Genomic DNA, 20,160 nt, shown 5'->3' on the forward strand with positions numbered 1-20,160 from the left:
TGATGACTGAACATCTGTGGCTTCTCTCTCCCACACAGCCGGCTCCCTCCTCCCCTGCAGGCTTTCTGTCCTCCCCTTGATAGTGCAGGACCCTTCCTCGGTCCTCCCGCAGAGGGGCAGCAGGCATGCTTCCTGCCCGCACTCCCCACGGGACTCGCTTCTCCTCAGAATACATTCTTAGAGAAGGAGCAAGGCGGCCAGGAGCCCGGCCCCAGGAGCAGGATCGGCCCCTCCTTAGAGCCAGTCGGCAGCAGGCTCAGCTCCACACGTGGCTCTTAATTATCTTTCCAGTTCTTGGTTATTAATGATCTTGGAGAGCGAGCAGAGAGCAGCCTGGACCTCGCAACTCCTCCAGGTGTCACCTGCTGCAGCCTTCCACCCAGCACTGCGCTCAGACCCTGACCCAGGGAGTTCAGGTCCAGGGGCTGGTGGCCAGCGGTTAACCCTCTCACCTCCAGTGGCTGCAACCGAGGTCAAGCTCCCTTCTGTGGCACTGGCCTCTAGCACCCTCCTAGACTCACACTCACAACCTGTTTTTGAGCCCCCCGATCCTGAACCTGGATCGGTGAAAATCCATGGGGCAGAGAATGTGAAATTGACTATAATGGGCTGCGGGGGGCACCCATTCTTGCGGTTGTCAGGCCCTCCAGCCAGAAACGGAGGGGTACTGGCAATTTCCGCCACTCTACCATTTCAGTGGCTCTCACCCCTAAAACCAAACAAAAAAACTTCCAGTTTTCATGGCTCCAGCCCCAGCAGTGGAATATTTGGAGACTGGAGAGGGGACCCAGCCTCCTGGGAGCCAGCAAGGAGCCGTGTGGGTAAGGGCACTGGGCCGTGGCCGCATGTGGTACTGGCATCCAGCACTGCCCTCCCCAGCCCCCTCCCTACTACATGGAGTTAAGTTTCTGCCCTGCTTCACCCAAATTGCCGGGGACAACAAGGCCTTGGACTTCACAGGCTCACAGTTAGAAAAGGCTCTAACGGCACCAATTATGCTCACCGTGTTTGCCGAACGGATGGAAGGAGTGCTGGCTTGCTTTAGTCATTGTGGGGCTAAATGTAATCACAGAAGTGAAAGCATTGAAAATGGTAAGCAAGAGCCATCTTTTTAGATGGTTCACAGCCAATGACATGTGACAGAGGAAGGAGGTGGGGCTGAGAGCCCCAGAGGGAGGACAGAGAACTGAGATGTGGGACAGATTCTCTGACCTGGAGGTCTTTCCCTCCCAAGGCTGAGCCGTGCCTGACTCCGGAAGCCACCCATGCCAGGTTTCCAGAGCCAGCAGGCAGTCCGAGCCCTGCACAGCCACCACGAGGTGAACACAGCTGGCCAGGGCCCAGGAGAGCCCGGCAGGTTCCCCACAACAGACCTCCCTCCGCCGTTTCCACCATAACACTGTCAGGCTCCCATGGGCGGCCCTGGCAGGGCAGAACCCCTAGAGCCCCTGGCATGAGCCCTTCTTTTCAAGGAAATTGAAGGATGAGCTCCATCCATCACCACCAGAGCCCCCGTGCTGAGCACATTTGTCTCATTTGGCACCAAGGCGGGCGGGAGCTGGCACTGAATACCAAGTGGCTTCTGCTGCCTGGAGCCCTCTCTCAGCCTTACCTCCCGGATACTCCACAAAGGGAGCTGCCCACCTGCTCTAGGCAGACACCCCATCTGGGATACTCCCATGATGCTCCTATTGCCTACCAGCTCTGTTGTGCCCCCTCCAGGGATGCAGAATGAGGCAGCCAGGACCAGTGGGTTGTAAAAGGTTTGTTTAATGTCCCAGCACTCTGAGGAGAAGAAACTCCAGCCAGCTGGAGCCAGGAGCAGGACCGCCCTGCCCCAACCCCGAGCTCCAGCCTCCATGCTCCCACACCAAGCCCCCAGAAGCCATGGCCAGGGATTGGCTCACAGCAGGGCAGGGAGACCTCACTGCTCCCCGTGACTCCAGGCCAGGTGGGAAGTGATTTGCATAAGAAGATAGCAAAAGCCCAGCCCACACCAGGACATGAGGCTGCTGAGGTCGCTGAGCTGACCATGGAAGACATCATCTGTCACTGGGTTCCCATGGCCAGGATTTCATGGCAGAAGCCAGAAAAGCCCGAGCCCACCTACCCCCTAATGCTGGCAGTGCCAGGCGGAGAATCCAGCTGAGCAGGGACCAGAATAGCTGACACCTCACACTTCTGACTCCAAGCTGGAGATCCGCCTCCAGGTGCAAGGTCGGGGGAAGCCGTGCACCCCACAAGCCACCCTGCTGACCTCTTCCAGCCCCCCAGTGTCCCTGTATTCTGTGCTCAGCCCCAGGGTCCTGCCCCTGTGCCCCGGAGGCCCCCAAGCCCCAGGAAGCCAGGGGCCGTGGCTGGCACAGGGTGGGAGGTGAGGGCAGACAGCCCCCCAGCAAAGCGGCAGGTGGGCATGGGCGTGGAGGCAGGCGTGCTGTCCGTGCGGCCAGGGGGGGCACCCTGCCCACACCCCCTCCTGGCAGGCCTCCCGGTAGGACGGCAGCCGCATCGACTGCGCCTGCGTCCAGCGCCCGCAGGCCGGGCGGGCACACCGGGAGGGCTCCGAGCTGGGCCAGGCGAAGGCCTCGGTCACCGAGCTGGGCAGGGAAGCGTGGCGCGGGCGCGAACCTCGGGTCCAGGCCGCGCGCAGGAGAGCCTCCCGCCGGGCCAGCTGTTCCGGCCCGAGCAGCGGCAGGTCCTCGGGCTCGGGGGGCTCCGGGAAGAGGGGAAGGAAGGGGCACCCTGACCGGTGGGCTCGAGGGAAGGAGCTGTAGTGACAGCGCTCGGGCGACAGAGGGCGCTCCGGGAGCGCGCGCCGCTCGGAGGCCGAGAGGTGCCGCCCGCCGCGCCCGGCCACCAACGGCCACCGCGCCTCCCAGGCCGGCCGGCCAGACACCCGGGAGACGTCGGGTAGGGAGAACCCGGGCGTCGGCGGGCGGCCTGCGGGCTGCGGGGCCCTACGCCCCAGCGCGGTGCGGCCCCCGCCCGGCGGCCCGCAGCCCGTGGGGCTCGGCTCGGGGGGCGGGCCGGGGGTGGGCGGCCGCGGACTGGGGCAGGCGGGCGGCGGGGGCGCACGGCGGCCGCCGCCCCAGCTCTCGATGGTGCGCGTGGCGCGGTCCAGGGAGCTGCTCACGCCCGCCGTGGTCACCATGTCGCGCGCCGCCTGCAGCATCTTGAGCACGCTGACCTGGGCCGGGCCGGCGGTGAGGTCCGGGCTGGGCGGCCGCGCGGGGCTGGCCAGGCTCTGCACCCCGCTGAAGCAGCTGTAGATGCCCTGGGCGGGAGGCAGGAGACCGACACGGCGTGAGCGGCGCCCGCCCTTCCGGGACCGCCCCACGCCCCACGCCCCACGCCCAGGTGGGAAGCATCAGCCCAGGTGTCTCTAAGCCCCAGGAAGTAACTAACATTTGTTAAGCGCCTACTGTGTGCCGCTGGGAGAGTTTACAGTGGAGCTCTCTGAGGCACCAAGAGGTTAACTCCTCCTAAAGTCACACAGCTTGTAAATGGCAGTGAGGACTCGAACCCCGGTCAGTCTGGCTCCAAAGTCCTGCCCTGCCTGTTGGAAAAGGGCTCTGCTTCTCACCTGCTGTGTGATGCTGGCAGGCCATGCCACCTCTCCAGACCTGTTTTTACATCTGTAAATGGGGCCATGGCCAGCTCTGGCTTAGCTGGGTTGCTGCCCCTAAAGCTGGGGCCTGTCTAGGGTGGAGTGGGCACCCACCCTGCTGAAGGCCAGCAGGAAGTCCAGCCGGGACGCGCTGGGCACCGAGTGGCGCAGCTTCCGGTACACCAGGTGCTCCCAGGCGAAGACCAGCAGGGCGAGCCCCATGGCCACGAGCAGCATGTAGAAGACGCCGGCCATGTTGTCGATGTCCAGCTTGCTGCTCATCACCTCGTTCTTCTCATTGTGGCAGATCCCCGAGAGCCACACCGTCTCCAGCTTCTGGGTCTCCCCTGGTGGGGGCAAGGCACACCTGGCTCAGGAAGGACCCTTCCGGTGCTCACCCAAGCCTGGAGTGAGGAGGGGTCTGGGGCCAGGGTACCACCCCCCTGTAGGACCACACAGGGATCCAGCCCGGGAGGGGAGGATGGGGGGAGGGGGTGTCCATGAGCAGGAAGGAAGGAGAGCAGAGTGGGAGCTTGGGGGGGAATGCCAGCCTCTGACATGCCCACCTCCCACAAGCCCACACTCCACACGCCCAGCAAAGGCTTGTTGACTGCATAAATTTTATCATTCACTTATTCATCAAATACTTATTGATCACCTACATGCCAGGCATGGAGCTGGGCACACAGAGACAAAAGGCCTAGGCCCCCAAGGAGGCTGCAAGCACTTTCATTGTTATCACTCGCATTATTCTGTGGCACTGATGGAAAACCAGACAGTTATTTATCTAATAGGGTTGGGACTCTAAATTCAAAGCTGTCTCTGGGTGTTGGGGCAGCCCAGCCGGACCGCTCACACACGTGAGCCCCTGGGGTACCAAGGCAAACCTGGGTTCTGGCTGTGGGATTAGGCAGGCTGTTGGCACTACCCCAGGTCATCTCAAGATGGCAATGGAGGGGAGGGGTCTTGAGGAAAAGTAAAGGAGTTCACATGCCCCCAACCTCCACTGTGTGGCCCGTCTTCCCATCCTGCAAGGACTCCCCAGCTATTTCCTGCTCCCTCCCGGCAAACCAATCCCTCCCCACGTCTCCATCCAGCTGCTCCTAATACCCCCCACCCAGCCACTGCACCCACCTCTCACCCCCAGAGACCTCTCTCCGTGCCAGTGGGCCCTGGGCACTCAGAGGACACTGGTGGAGATGTTGACCAGGCATCGGGCAGCTGTACCAACCACGGGCTCTGTGGCCCACCTGGGACCCGCCCCAGCCCCCATCAGCGGCTGCACCCACCGTCCCCCAGGAACTGCAGGAGCGCCAGGTCTATGGCCCGCTTCCAGTGGGAGTCCTTCTGCATGGCGATGCCATAGCCGGTGGTGGCAAAGACCTTGCCAGAGCCGATGGTGACCAGCTTGCAGCCCTCGTCCTTGCCCGCCATGTAGTTGAGGACAGCAGCGTCATAGATGAAGGCATCCAGCTTCCTGGGGACAGGCTAAGCCCTCAGGCCAGGGATCAAGTGGGGTTCAGGGCACCAAACCTGGGGCCCGACAGGTGTCTGGGCCACGTGAGCCCACTGACCACCACCCAGGAGGAATGGATGGGCAGAGCCTTCTCTAGTTCTCTGGGGTCCTGGTGCAGAGAAGCCCCCTCCCACAGCTTCGGAACCCCACCTACCCTCCTCCTCAGAGAGGCCAGGGGACACTCTGCCCCAAGAGGACACACCCTCTCTGCCCTCCAGGCCCCTAAAGATCCTAAGAAGGTCACAACCAACACCTGAGGGCAAGGCTGAACCTTGGTCAATACCACAGCTGCGTCTCTGGGCTCTGGTGGGCGTCCTCAAGCTTCACTCTGCCCCAAGACCTCCTCCCCTGCTCCCCGGGGGTCCTACATGGCAACCCAGTCTCAACGTCCCACCTTGGGTCTCTCGGGGAGACACGTGGGTAGAGACAGTCAGAGGGTGGGTGCAGGACTGCGGACCCACCCCATCTTGAGGCTGCTAAGCGCGTCCTCCACTGAGCGCTGGTTGAACTTGACCATGTGGGTGTGCATGTCGCGGTAGTTGCTGCGGATGTTCCGCTCCGTGCTGCCGTTGGGCACGGTGCCGAAGCGGAAGGGCGGGTACTGATCCTGAGGCCGCTGGAACTGCGCGCAGAGGACAGCCGCCATTCATAACCCCTCCTCCGACCCTCCAGGCGCCCCCGGCCCCAACCCCATCCCCCTGGTCTGGACTTGAATAGCGAGCGCAGCATGGTCTTAGAGACTGTCCAGCCCACCCCTGTGTTTTACAAATGGGGAAACTGAGGCCGGGACGGGGAGAGACTTACTCAAGGCCACTTAGTCCGTGGACCTGAGCCGTCTCTCCCCGTCCCCGTCCCCAGCCCCCTCGTCCCCAGGCTCCCTGGCTTCTTCCTGCTCCCGCCTCCACTTCAAATTCCAGTGATTCCAACTGTCCTGTGTCCCACCCAAGGCCTGCCCCTGGCTGCGGCATCCCCCCCACCCTCCAACAGCACCCTCTGGGGCTCCAGAACCTTCTTGTCACTGAGGCCAGACACAGTGTCGATGTACTGCTCCTGGATCATGAAGGCGGCCAAGTTGGCAGTGTAGCTGGCGAGGAAGATGACGGCGAAGAAGGCCCAGACCAGGACCATGATCTTGCTGGTGGTGCCCCGGGGGTTCTCGATGGGCACCGAGTTGTTGAAGACCAGTGCCCAGAGCAGCCACACAGACTTGCCGATGGTGAAGGACGGGCCCCCAGACTCTGGGGGTGAAAGGGGGGACACTGGTGCCCCTCTTGCCCGGCACAGAGGGGATCAGGTTCAGCCCACCCGACTCCACGGCTCCTGTCTCCGCTCTGTCCCGGGGGGAGACCCCATCCCCGGCCATCCCCACCCCCGGGCACGTCAACTCACCTTGCTTCTCTCTCTCTCATGTATCTGATTGGCCCCCTGCGTACTGTCTGAAGGCCAGGGACCTCCCCCACGGGGCATTCTCTGAGAGGCCCCCCTGGCCCTGAACCCACCCCTCCTGGAAGTTCCAGCCCTGCCCCTGCTCCCAGGCCCAGGTGGGAGCTGACTCTTGCCGCTGGTGAGGCTCCGGTTGTAGCTGACGGGGCTGAAGTACTCGAACATGAAGACGGTGATGGCCACCACGGTGAGGCACATGACAAACATCATTACCCACACGGCAGGGCTGTAGGGCTCTGGGAACAGAGGGAGGAGGCTGAGAGGCGTTGGCGCGGTCTCTCCCCCCAGCAGCTCAGGAGTTCTGGGTGCAGACAGGTGGGGCCGTGTGGTCATCAGCCCGGTGGACTGAGCTGAGGGGTCTCTGACTCTCAGAGCAGTGGAGCCCCAGGAGAGACGCCCTCCCCCAGGGAGGTCAGGCTCCCCAGCATTCCTGGTCTCTCCCCTCCATCTGCCCTGGGCCAGGGTCCCATCACCCATCACCCACCCTAGGAAACCTCCCTTTGACTCCGCATCTCCCCTGGCTCTCATTCTCCCTCTTCCCCCCACTTCCTTTCACAAAAAAGGGCCAGCACCCCATGCTATTTCCCCTTCCCCTCCCATCCCCCTGCCTCTGCCTGCAACCTCTTCCACCCCTCAGCCCCTGAGGGTGGCCCCCCAAAGCCACAGGAGCAAGCTCAGGGGCAGGCCCTCTGCTTTCCTCCTCTCCTTTCTTGCCGCCAGCACCGCTGCCCACGCTCCTGGGTCTGGAACTCCACCCCCCCACCCCCACCCCCGGGCCCAGCATGGGTGAGCTGCTTGGAATCAGAGCTCTGAAGCCAAGTCTTACGCCTCATCCTACTGACACAGAAACTGAGGCCTGAGGGGCTGGGGAGACCGACCTGAGGTTTCTGACAAAATCATTTAAGTCTCCCTGAGTGAGAAGTCATTACTGCCCAAAGCATTTGCTCCTTTGATACAATGCCCATCCTGCGAAGTGGAGTTTATTGCCTTCCCTGTGGCTGAGGAACCCTGCTCGGAGAGGTTCAGTGACTTGCCCAAGGCCACACAGCAGGAAGAGGCAGACCTGGGATTCCCTCTTCTGTTCCTGGTCGAGAGGCTCACCTGTCCTCAGGGCTCTTTGAACCATCCCACACTGCAAGTCCCACCTGAACTTCTGACTGGGCGCTCTGGGAAGGCCAGGACTATGGCCGGATCCCAGCACCTAGCATGGGACCTGGCACAAGGGAGTTGCCCAAGAAATGCTGAATTCCTAATCAAGTCAGACACTAGCCCGGCTTCCCATGCTCTGGGTTGGCTCCTCCAACTCCCCGTGAATCTTCTCCCTTTGTCCCAATGTCCCAGCCCAGGACTTCCCTGGCGGTCCAGTGGTTAGGACTCGGCGCTTTCACTGCTGAGGGTGTGGGTTCGATCCCTGGTCAGGGAACTAAGATCCCACAAGCCATGAGGCCAAAAAATGAAACCAAAAACCAAAAACAATGTCCCAGCCCACCAGGCACCTCCTGAAGGCAGCCTGCCTTCCTGGTTTTCCTGTCCCTCACGATGGCGCCACCTTTTACCCCGCTCTCCCCATCCCCCGCCCTTACCGAGCACCCAGGCTCAAGACTGAACCTGGACGTCACCTCTTCCCTCTCTGTTCTACTCACCTATTATAGCTCAGGACTCTGGCTAACCTCCAAGGCACCCAAGGCTGCAGTGCTGCCCTCTGAGGGTCCACCCCAAGCTCCCCATCTCCACCCATGCTCCACACGTCCACTTTGTGGGCCCCTCTGCACTATCCCTGCCCACCCCAAGCCGCACCCAGGAAGGCCGAGGGGGAGACGGTGCCGTTGCTGCGAGCCACCATCACGCTGATGCCCGTCTCCACGAAGGGCACAGAGAAGTCCACGATCTCGGAGCGCTCCTCATTGATGGTGAGGGAGCCAATGGCCATGTCTGCCCGCTTGTAGTACACCTGGGGGTCAGGCCCGGATCAGAGGAGGGGCTCCCGCAGACTGGAGGACTCCCCCACGCCCCTCCCAGCCCCGCACCCAGCACCCACCAGCAGAGTCAGTTGTTCCCACTTGGGTCCTCAGAGCTCCACTTTCAGTACTGACCCCAGGGGTCATCATTGGTGCCAGCACAGTGCCCCTGCCAGTTTGGAGACCCTTAGGAGCTGGGCCTGGGTCCCACCCTGACTGATCCCCAGAACAGGAGGAAACACCTAAGGAACATCGGGGGCTGGCTGACGGATGGATGGGGCCCAGGGCAGCAGGCGGGCAGGTGGGCGGGCTCAGGTGGCCTGGGGGCGGGCCTACCTCCCCGATCATGCCGTTCCACACGCCGCGCACCCTCTTGCCATGCTTGCCGTTGGTCACCAGGTATAGGTCGTAGGAGAACTTGACCACCTTGGCCAGCTTCTTGAGGATGTCGATGCAGAAGCCCTTACAGCAAAGCTTGGTGTAGGGGGCCGTGTCACCACTGCTGCCACCAAGAGACCAGCAGGGGTCAGAGCCAGCGGCTCCTCCCAGCCTGGCGGGTGGACGCCCACCCCTATACCCAAGCATAAGACACACACAATGCCTGCCATCGCACGGAGGCACACGGCTCACACCGGGCCTCCCCGGTGTTCTCGCGGACCTGAAGGTGTGGTTGCCGTGCCGGCGGCAGGGCACAGTGTTGGGTACGCAGCCGCCTGTGCCAGGGTCGGGGCTCTCCACGATGACAAAGGGTCGCTCTTCCAGCGTGGCCACCGTCAGGTGCCGGCTGTCCACCACGGGCTGCAGGGAGGCACTGTAGCGAGGCCACACCGGGTACTTCATGTGGAGGACACCATGGTCCCAGCGCCCCACCTGCAGAGGGTGACCGGCCTCAGCCCGGGACCTTCAGCCCCACTAAGCCCACGCTATAGGTGGGGCCTCTGAGCGAGGCCTGCCAGGACCAAGAATCCCCCCACCACACCTAAGGTCACTTGGGGCAGGACGAAGCAGGGCCTGGGGCGGGAGCATCTGGAGAACAGGAGAGTCGGGGCAAGGGGCTGGGCAAGGGGAGGGCTCCCTGCAGCCTGCCCGGCTTCTGGTCCCTGCACTTCCCAGTTCAGCCTCCACACTGCTGCTGGCTCACGGCATCTTCCTAAAGCCCAGACCTGAGCCTGTCACACCGCACTCATTCCCCCAAGCTTCACATAAAGTCCTTAGCCCAGCACTCAAGGCCCTTCACGGGTCCAATTTACCTCCATCACCCTACCCTTCTTCCCCAGTCTCCACACCTCCAAACGCACCACTTAAAAATGCTCCAGGGGAATTCCCTGGCCCTCCAGTGGTTAAGACTCGGCGCTTTCACTGCCATGGGCCCTGGTTCAATCCCTGGTCGGGGAACTAAGATCCCAAAACTCTAAACTCTCCTTCCCCTCAGTCTATACCAGGCTACTATCCCTTCCCGATGGGCTCCTACTCAACCATCCATTGCCCAGCCCAAATGTCCCAACTTCTGTGAAGCCTTCCCCAGTTTCCTCCTTTGAAGGCAGAACTAATTTCTGCCCCTCCTCTCTATCCCCCTAATGCTTTGCAAACATTTTTTCTTAAGCACTGACCTCCCCAAATTCTATTTGTTTACGTGTCCGTCTAGCCAGCACAGCTGTGGGTTACTCCTCCAGGGGCAGGACCGTGTAATAAGAGTGCTTGATAAGTTCTATAGTGAAGGGTGTTGTGGGAGCCCGGAGCAGGGCTGCCTCAGACCCCCTGGGGGACCTGGAAGGCTTCTCAATGGAAATGTTTCAGCTGAGACCTGAAGGATGAGGGGCAGGATGAGGGACAGAAGGGACTCTCTGGTCAGCTGTGGGACAAGAGGGGGGGATAAAATGAAAGGATACCGAGGGCCCCTGGGCTCACCCCCTTCTCACCATCTCCCAGAGGCGGTGCCGGTTGAGGGCGATCACCACCATGGTGGGCTGGACCAGGTACCCACCAGGGCTGAAGGAGAAGTCCCGGCCCTCCCAGGTGACATTCAGTAGGTGCCTGCGAGGGGGGAGAAGCCAGGGTCCCCTTAGCCCTGACCAGGACCAGATGTGCCCTCCCCCACCTTCTGCCTCATCACCGCCACCAACAGGTAGCATTTGTGTAATTATTGTTCTGTTTCCCTGTGTTGACCCCCGAGATCCTCACCACACCCTCACACCCCGCTCTTTCCTCAGATGAAGAAACAATGGCCCAGAGAGGTGAGGTCACTTGGCCCCAGGCACACACCTAGTGGGAGGTGTGACCAGTGAGCCCAAACTCACGGCCACTCGTGGCCATCCTATGCCCTGGGCAGGTGCCCACCTGTAGAAGGCCTTCCGGGCAGGGCTGACAGGCCCAGGGTGGCCGCGGCACTCCCCAGCCGGGGCGGGCAGGGCGCCGTGCTGGCGCCGGTAGCCGTGGGCGCCGAGTGCCAGGATGGCCACGCCGTCGCGGACCTTCTGGCGCAGGCTGAGGCGCCAGCTCTCGGTGACGACGCTGATGAGGCCCACGGGGAAGGCGGCGGGGGGCGCGTCGGTGCTGCCCAGCGCCAGGTTGGGCACCAGCCACACGTGCCTGGGCCCCACCAGGCCGGCCTGGGCCGCCTCGGCGAAGAGCACCTCGGCCTCCTCGCGCGAGCAGTAGGCCACCAGCACCGGGGCGTCGAGCTGGCGCAGCAGGCGCTGGGTGTGGGCGCGCGTCCCGCCGGGGCCCAGCTCCAGCGTGAGCACGTCCAGTAGCCGCCAGGCCACGTAGCTGGCGTCGGCGACGGCGCGCACGCTCTCGAGGAAGAGCGCGTGGCCCGGGTGCAGGCTGGTGATCACGGCGAACGCGCTCCAGTCGTACTCCTCCAGCACCTTGAACAGCACCTGCAGCTGCTGCTCCAGGGACACGCCCAGTTGCAGGAAGGCGGAGCCCGGCTCCTAGGGGAAGGGGTGGGGCCTGAGCGGGGGGTGGGGCGAGCCGAGTCCCGCCCCGCCCCAACTTCCACTCCCTCCGCCAACCCCCACACGCCCTTGCGTCGGAAGGTGCTGGGTGTCCCGGAGCCCTAGTCTCGCGATAACCTCCCTCCCGCCCGCCCGCCCCGCACGTGGTTCCCAGGCCCTGCCGCCCATTAGAATGCCCTGGAGAGATTTTTTTAAATATTCGTGCCTGACCAAGGCTGCACCGCAAACCAGCAGCGGTGCTGGGAGCTTGTAGGAAATGCAAATGCAAATTCTCGGGCGCAGTGCACACCTGCTGGATCAGAATCTCTGAGGATGGCGCCCGGGAATCTGTATTTCAACAAGCTCTTCAGGTGACTCTTGAGCCCGCTAGTCCAGACCAACTGAATGGGAATCTTAGAAATGGTACACTGGGTGTCTGTATTTTTCTAAAGCACTGTGAGGGTGGAGAACCACCGTGCTGAGAGCTAATGTCAGGCCCACAGGTAACTGGGAAAGCACCATCCTCTATGGAGCCCTGGGGATGAGAATATTCTTCCTCTCTACTGCCTCTGCCCCCACAAACGCCCAGGACACTGCAAGATCGAGCCTGGGCTAGCACAAGCCTCTCCTAGCTGTGGGTTCCCTGCTGCCACTGCAGCCCCTCCAAGATTTCACCACACTGCGACTGTCCCAATCTTTTAAAAAAGCAACTCCGAGAAAACTCTACAGGACAAGTAACCCAGTTCCTTCAACAAACAAATCTGCAAGGAAAAAAGAGAGAGATGGAGGAGGAGCCTTGAGAGGGAAGACTCCTAAGTCATACCAACCAATCGCCACGTGGGAACCTAATTTGGCTCCTGATTCAAGTCAACAGACATAAAAATAAACATTTATGAGACAATGCGGAAGATTTGAACACTGCCTGGATATTTTATGATGTTAAGGAATTTTTATTGTTTTTTAGATGTGATGATGTATGGTGGTTTTATTATTTTGTAAAGTCCTATCATCTAGAGATGTGTATTGAAGTATTTATGGATGGAATAAATATTGTGTCTGGGCCTTGCTTCACAATGAAACAGAAGAGGAGAAGTGGGTGGGGGTAAGGATGAGGCATGGTTGGCCTGGGCTGGATAGGGGATACATGGGGTCATTATACTCTTCTACTTTTATGTATGCTCGAAATTCCCCATAATAATAATATAATCATAAAAGAAAGGCAAATCAGATCAGTCTCCCCTCAACACCTTCTTCAGTTCCTCACTTACTTAGGGCAAAACCCAAATGTCTTCCCATGTGGTTCGGACCTCACCTCCCTCTCCAGGCTCCTCTCTGTTCCTCAAAAACTCTGTGCTCCTTCTCACCTCTGGATGTTCACACCACCTGCTCCCTCTGCCTGGGACACTCTCCCCCAGTCCACCCCACACACATACCTTGTCAACCCCCCTCATCCTCCAGGTCTCGGCTTAGGTGTCATTTCTTAGGAGACCTTCTCTGACCAACCCCAGACCCAGAAGGGGTCCCACTGGACTCCCTCGGGGCATCCTGTGTTTTTCCTTCAGGACTAGGATCCCAGCTGTGATTGCTGGTGAATGTGTGTTTAGAACTTTCTCCCCACAGGACAGCAAGGGCGTGACCTGCCCTTGGATGCTCTCCCCTGCAGGCCAGCTACATCAGCTCCCACACCCAGCCTGGCCCTGCACTTCTGGGTCTGGAGCCTGACCACGGAAGGCCAGAAAAACAGGGAGAAGGTGGGCGAGGGCTGCCCCAGAACCGGAGGTGGGTTTGGTACCTGCCCATCCCTCATCCAGACACAAATGTGAAAGCAGCTCAGAAAGTTTATCTTCTAGAACATAGGAACATCATTCCCACAGCCTTCTCCTCCCTCACCCATGCCTCCTTCAGCCCTCACCCCCTTGCTGGGCCCACCCAATCCCAGTTTCCCAGGACCTAAGTGTCTCCCTGGCCCAGACTCAGCCCCTCTCCCCCAGCCCCAGCCTGGCTCCAGGCTCATGGGATGTAGGGACATGACTTTGAATGGGCACCTTGGGAGTGAGGACCACAGCAGAGCCCCCACTGATGCTGAGGATAGGCACGTGGGCCTGGAAGGAGATGAAGTCGAGGATCTGGGCCACGGCCTCGGTGTCCACGTTGTCCTCAAAGACGATGCCGTGGACCCGGGCAGTGCCCAGGAGCCCGCAGATCTGGGTGAGAAGACTGCTGGGGTTGCTGTCGTTGACACCCACAGTGAGTGGCTGGATCTCCAGGGGCAGGTCCAGGAAGCTCTGGGGGGTGAGGCGGGTACGGGCCTGGGCCTGCGGTGGCCCCGAGCTGCCAAACACCACGGCCACCGTCACAGCCTGCTCGCCCTGTGCCGGGCCCAGCCCTGCCCAGGCACCGAGGAGGGAGGTGAGCAGCAGGGCCGGCCCCAGGGCCCCACCCATGTCCACTGGAGGGTCCTGCGGAGAGACCAGGATAGGCACGGGGAGGGGGACAGAGGCACGGAGAGAAAAGATGAATGACAGAGAGGAGGCAAAGGCCAGAGTCAGAGGGACACACACCCAGAGGATGAAAGAGAAGAGGGAGAAACCTCCCTCCACAAAGGGAGGCAGAGAGAGGGGGAGACAGACAGACACAGACAGACAAAGAGAAAGAGACAGAGAGGTTAGCTGAGCGTCCAAGCGCAGCCCAGAGGGCAGGACCTGGGAAGAACGTGACCAGAATAGGTGCTCACTACTTCCATTCTACTGTTGAACATCAGGCTTGGCTAGAAAAGCCAGACCTTTGGAAACTCATCCATCTGGGTTCTGACCCAGGAAGATTCACAGCAAATGCTAATCTGGTGGGACTTCTCTGGTGGCGCAGTGGTTGGGAGTACACCTGCCAATGCAGGGGACACAGGTTCAAGCCCTGGTCAGGGAAGATCCCACATGCCGCGGAGCAACTAAGCCCGTGCGCCACAACTACTGAGCCTGCGCTCTAGAGCCCGCGAGCCACAACTACTGAGCCTGCGTGCCACAACTACTGAAGCCCGTGAGCCTAGAACCTGTGCTCCACAACAAGAGAAGCCACCGCAATAAGAAGCCCGCGCACCACAATAAAGAGTAGCCCCCGCTCGCCACAACTAGAGAAAGCCCGGGTGCAGCAAGGAAAACCCAAAGCAGCCAGAAATAAATAAATAAATTTATTTTTTTAAAAAAATGCTAACCTGGTACCAACTGCATGGATATGAGTCAGAGAGACCTGAGTTCAAGTCCCAGTTCTGCCACTTACTAACTGTGTGATCTTGGGGAAGTTGCTTAGCCTCTCTGAGCCATGATTTCTTGCCTGCAGTAATCACAGGACCTACTTCACAGCAGTGGGTGGGCTAACCACTGTTATCAGTATCCTTATCCTATAGGTGACAGCCCCACAGCCAGGTAAAGGAAGGCAGCTCTTGTAACACACACACACACACACACACACACACACACACACACACCTTCTCCATCCTAAACTGAATCTAACATCCCCAAGGGCCCCGCCCTTCATAATCCTACTTGGCACAAAGCCCCCTCCTCCTGGGCACTGGATATCCCTACTCTACCCTCCGTGGCCTCAATTAGTAGCAGCTCTTCCACAGCAGGAGTGTGTCACCACTGATTTGTTCAGGGCTCGGGGTCCCCTGAAACCCCGAGGTATCTCACACATGACCTGCCACCCTCGGCCGTCGCTGGTGTGAGGGATTTTTTAACCTTCCCCAAGGGCCTGATGTGTATCCCTGCGAAACAAACGTCATTGCTTTTGGACAAACAGCCACACCGGTGAATGGTACCCATGCATGCAGCTCTCCCTCCCAGCTGGCCATCGGCCACAGCTTTGCCACCCTCTCCAACTCCATCACATCCCCAGTGAAACTTCTGAACAGGGGAGAGCCAAGTGGTGACCAGGCTGGGCTTGGTTTCATTTCAAAATGAGAAGACAGGATTTTTGGCAGGGGAGAGCATACTGTGCTCATTTTTGTGCCCTTGAAATCTCCCCCTGTGTATGGCTTCCCAGTACACTGACTTAGAACGTCAGCCCGGAGGCGTGTGATTCTAGGGTGGGAACCTAAGCGTGCCGTGCCCACCACTACCTCCAATCAGGGATTTCAAATCACACCTGCAAAGAGCACAGTCGGGTTCATTTCTGCCTTTGCAAGGCCTCTCTGTGCTCATCTCTGCCCACCTCTGTAGGTTCCCCATCCTCTGGGAAGCCCGAAGCTTCCCCCACTTACGCCTCCCAGCTCTGAGCTCTAGAACTGTGCCGTCAAATACAGCAGCCACCAGTCACGTAGGACTACTGGGCACTTAAATGTGGCTCGTCCAAACTGAGGTATGCTGTGAAGTGTAATGTGCACGCTGGAGAGTGAAGACTTTGTATTACAAAAAGAAAATCTCTCACTAATATTTTTGTATGGATTACATGTTGAAGAAATATTTTAGCTACATTGAGTTAAACAATATAGTGTTAGAATTCATTTCACTTTTCTTTTTCCTTTTTCTAATGTGCCTACATATGGCTCTCGTTTTGTTTCTTTTGGACCACGTGACTCTAGATGAAGGACCCAGGTCCTCCCTCAACTCCGAGGGGGAACTGCCCCTAGAAACTCTCCCTGCTGGGAAGGTGTCCTCCAGGACTGGAGTTGAGGAGGAGAGGAAGTTGGTGCAGGTCTTGCCTCTCCCCAGGAGGGATTGCAGAATGCTCCTGGAGGGAGGGGCCCCAATCAGGCCAGTCTCTGAGCTTCAAATAGCAATGGGCAGATTCCAAGAGATTCAGGCTCCAGAGTCTCAGCACCACGTGGCATCCAGCCTCCCCCGCAAGGCAGGAGGTCAGCCCCGAGCCCTGGCCTGATCCAATCTCCCACTTGCCTCCCCCTGGCCTCCCACCTCTCCGCCTCCCATCCACCCACCCCCGCCTGCCCCACTGGCCTGGAACAGTCCTCTGGCCACTGCACCCCTCCTCAAAGAGCACAGCTGCTCCCTGGTGCCCACAAATGAAGTCCAGACAACTGGGTCCCATGGACAGAGCCCCAGGCACCCCAACTGTCCTCCCCTCCGTGCACCCCACACTCCCTCCAGTCTGGTGGCCAGACAGCTCCCGCTGTCCTCACCCACAGGGCTTTGCTCTGCTGTTCCCTCAGGCTACAATGTCCTCTTCCCACTGCCTCTCTCTTGTCTACAGGACAAATTCCAGAATTTTCAGAGCCCCGCCTAAATCCCTCTCCCACAGAGCACCTGCCTTAGTGCATGGCGGCTCTGGAAACACAGGTGAGAAGACAGGGTCGGGGTCTGGCTCTAAGCCAGTTGCCCTTCTCCCCCACCCCCATCCCCCCCCTCCTGGGTTGGGGAGCTCCTGGCTATGCCCCTGCGATGGCTCCCTCCGTCATTTTGCCCCCTGTTGCAGGAATTTGCCCACTCCATGACGCCCCCGCCCCACGCTGGCCTGTTGTCCTAAGGACCTCTGCCCACCCACTTGCCGTCCGCACCTTTCACAAACGTGCTGTTAATATCTGATGAACACCCGGACCCCCAAAAAGCCCGGCGGAGAGTGGCAATGGTGACACTTCCGGGACACTCAGCATCACCTTGAACGGCCTGAGCACCTCCACGAGCTTAAGGCTCTTCTCTTCCCCCTGCTCCCCCAATCCCAGGCAGGCTCCCGCACACGGACGTGCACAGGCACTCACACTCCAGACATCTGATGGCCGCCCCCTCTTCTAGGCCGGGAGCCTCGGTCCCAGGAGTCGGCCTAACCCACCAGCCGTGCTGTTTCCCGGGAGCCCCGGGACCCCGGCTGCGCGGCTCCTCTGGATCCACTGCCCTCCGAGTGAGCGGCCTCGGCTTTGCCGTCGGGTTTCCCTCCCTCCATTTTGCCGAGTTAAGACCTGAACCCAGGCGCCAGGGGAGAAGACCACCCCTCCATCTTGCCCCCACTGGCGCGGTCACCGACGTGTCCCTCCTCCAAGACGAACCCGCCCCACCCCCAAGCTGATTCCTCCCGGAACCCCCGGGGGAATCTCTTACACTCGGGCTGTGAAGTTCGGGGTATTTTTAGGCCAGCGATAAATAATTCATAGGGAACGTGGCATCGGGCTCCCCCCGCGGGAGGAGGGGGCGCGAGCGGCGAGAGCCACCGTCACCCGCGGCTCAAGGACACTCGCGATGCGGCGGCAGCAGCGGCGGCAACTCCGGGCGCGGGGACCCGCGCCACGCCTCCTGGCGGCCAAACTGGGCACCACGCACTCCGCGCCCCCCGCCTCGCTGCTACCCTCTGCGGGGGTCCCGGCTCCCAGGCCCCCATCCCCACTGCCCCAAGCTGGGTCGCCACCCCAAGCCCCGCGGGTGGGGGGCGCCGAGTTCGCCTGGCAGGCGGGGCTGTAGGCGGGTACCAGCGCAGCCCTGCCCTAGGGCGAACCCAGGAGTCCGGTTCCCGACCTACGCAGTCCCCTTCACGTTCCTCTTCGAATTCCTAACGGGGTTTAGGAGCAGGTTGGAAACGGACTGGCGCAGCCAGAAACTAGACGGGCTCTGAGATTGAGCAGACGAGCTCCTCGCCCCCGCCCAAGTTCCTTTCCTCAGTTTCTCCATAGCCCGGGTCGGATCGAGCCAGGGCGGTGCCACTATCAGAGGGCTGGGGACTGAGCCCGAAGTTCCGACGGGTGAGCAGGACAAGGACAAGTGGGGTGAGCGTCAGGGCCCCGCGGGAATTCCCCCTTCGCTCACCCAGCAGGACCTTGGGATGGGCCGTGGGACGCACCCTTGGCGATTTTCTGGCCACTGGGTGCTTTTGCCTTCCTATGGCCCCTGGCCCTGCCCACCTAGGCCTGGCACGAACCGCCTTCTGCCGCAGGAGGCTCAGTGGCTCCCCTTCCCCGCCGTCGGGGATCCTGGTCGAAGCCCCGGGGGACCAGAGCAACACGCTGGTGGGGCAGCCAGGGCCCAGCGCACCCGGGCTCTCGGCTCTCCCAGGTCCTCTTCGCCCACCCTTCCTTTCCCCTCCTCGGAGCCTGGGTCCGCCGGGCGCGGGGCCAGCATTTGGGAAGAGCCCACCACCCGGTGAAGCCCACGCTGATTTCCTGAGGTCAGAGGAGGGAGCGCTCTACCGAAGGAAGAGCTGGGAGGGGAGGACCTGGGGGACTTACAGCCGGTGAAGGGGCGGGGGTGTGAAGGCAGCTGCGCGCGGTAGGTGCTCAGCAGACCTCCGGGAGCAGGGGGCCGGGATCCTGGAGCCACCGACAGCCCCCTTTCGTCCTCTCTGCTCCGTGCCCTCTCCAGCCCCCTTCGCTCTGGCCGAACCCAGCCGCGGCCCCAGCTCCCAGCCCCGATCCCCAGCCCCCGCCCGGCTTCCAGCAGCAACAGTTTCGGGGCCCGCAGCTCAGACTCCCACGTCCCCGCACCGCACCCTCCCCTGCGGTGCCGCGGCGCCGGGCGAAAGAGCTGGAGGGCTCGGCGACCCAGGAGACGAACGTCTTGGGCGCCTCGCCCGCGTCCTTCCCTCGCGCCCGCCGCGCGCCTGTCACCTCGGCCTCTCTTCCTCACCTCCTCTCCGCCCGCCCGGGTCCAAACCCCAGGCCCGGTCCCCGAGGGTCCCGGTCCCCCGGCGCCCCCTTCCTGGGGTTCCCTGCGCCCACCGGACTCTCCCCGGTGCCGCGCCATCTGTCTCCGCCGTCCTTGCCCGAGCGGCGCCTGAGCCCAGCCCCAAGTTGGCGGCGAAGTTGGCGCCCCCGGCTCGGCGCCCGCCACTCACCGGAGGGAAGGGGCGCTGCGCCCGCGCCCAGAGCCCGCGCCGGCCGCCTCCCGCGCGCTGCATGTCCCCGCGCCTCGGCTCAGCGCGCTGGCGTGTGCTGTCCTAGCCCGGCGGGCGCCTTTGCTAGGGCGCCGCGGGGCCGGTGCCCGTGGCGCGGCCTGGCGGGCTGCGCCGGGCCCGCCCCCCGCGCCCCTCTGGTGGCCCGCTCGGCGCCCGGCTCCGTCCCAGGCTGGGCTGCGCGCCGCTCCCAGGCTTCCAGGGCTCGCCCACCGGCTGTAGCGGAGCGCTTGCCGCCGCCGCCACCCGCACGGGCCCGCCCCACCGGGTCCCGCAGCCTCCGCCCCGCCCCGGCCCGCCTCGGCCGGCCCACCCCGCCGCCCGCTCCCGAGCTGCTCTAGGACTCTTGTTGCCCGCCCTCGCCTCCCTTCTGCCCTCTCCACGACTGTGTCCCCAGACCCGACAGGACACTCGGGGCCAAGTGCAACCTCGGAGAAAACAGGCTGCCCGGAACCCTGGGTTGGAGCCCGAAGCTCACTGGGTGTGTGACCTTGGGCCGGTTAATTCCGAGAATCCCCCAGTCTATGAAGCGAGGCCAGCATCTTGGGGCCTGGTGTAAAAGATGGTGAACAGGCTACGGACATTGAGGTACTATTTTTTAAAGGCTTGTCAATCTGGCTGGAAACCAACAAAGGCAGGAAGGACAGAGTGGGGGACCCGCACGAGACAGAGGGGCCACAGGGAGAAGATGTGGCAAGCTGCTGCCCAGCTCCCTCTTGTTCTCTTTTCTTGTTTGGGTTGTACTGGGGACTAACCAGGGAGGGGACCCAGCAGTAGGGCCAGCAGGGCAGGCAGGCTGGGGTCACAGGGTGCCTGCCGTGTGGGCAGAAGGCAGGCAGGCCGCAGCAGCAGGGCCAAGCTGAGAAAAAGACG

General features: G+C 61.5%; 1 protein-coding gene across 7 annotated transcripts; it reads right to left on the reverse strand.

Moving 5' to 3' along the window:
• Positions 1 to 1,753: 1,753 nt before the first annotated feature.
• GRIN2C (glutamate ionotropic receptor NMDA type subunit 2C) lies at positions 1,754 to 19,514 on the reverse strand. 7 transcript variants are annotated; one of them, XM_082440527.1, is made up of 13 exons: positions 19,231 to 19,514; positions 13,509 to 13,922; positions 10,862 to 11,460; positions 10,444 to 10,558; positions 9,183 to 9,394; positions 8,861 to 9,026; positions 8,364 to 8,517; positions 6,677 to 6,802; positions 6,132 to 6,361; positions 5,585 to 5,745; positions 4,897 to 5,084; positions 3,722 to 3,954; positions 1,754 to 3,274 (listed from the first exon to the last, which is right to left on the reverse strand). In XM_082440527.1, the coding sequence occupies exons 1-13, from the start codon at positions 19,291 to 19,293 to the stop codon at positions 2,174 to 2,176; spliced, it is 3,762 nt and encodes a 1,253-aa protein (XP_082296653.1). In that variant the 5' UTR covers positions 19,294 to 19,514; the 3' UTR covers positions 1,754 to 2,173. The 7 variants fall into 7 exon arrangements, with proteins under 7 accessions (XP_082296653.1, XP_082296651.1, XP_082296655.1 ...); XM_082440525.1 differs by lacking the exon at positions 19,231 to 19,514 and adding an exon at positions 19,023 to 19,204; XM_082440529.1 differs by lacking the exon at positions 19,231 to 19,514 and adding an exon at positions 18,626 to 18,960.
• Between the last annotated feature and the right edge of the window lie 646 nt (positions 19,515 to 20,160).

The sequence above is a fragment of the Balaenoptera physalus genome (genome assembly GCF_965194825.1).
Source record: "Balaenoptera physalus genome assembly, chromosome: 20".
Taxonomy (NCBI): Eukaryota; Metazoa; Chordata; class Mammalia; order Artiodactyla; family Balaenopteridae; genus Balaenoptera; species Balaenoptera physalus.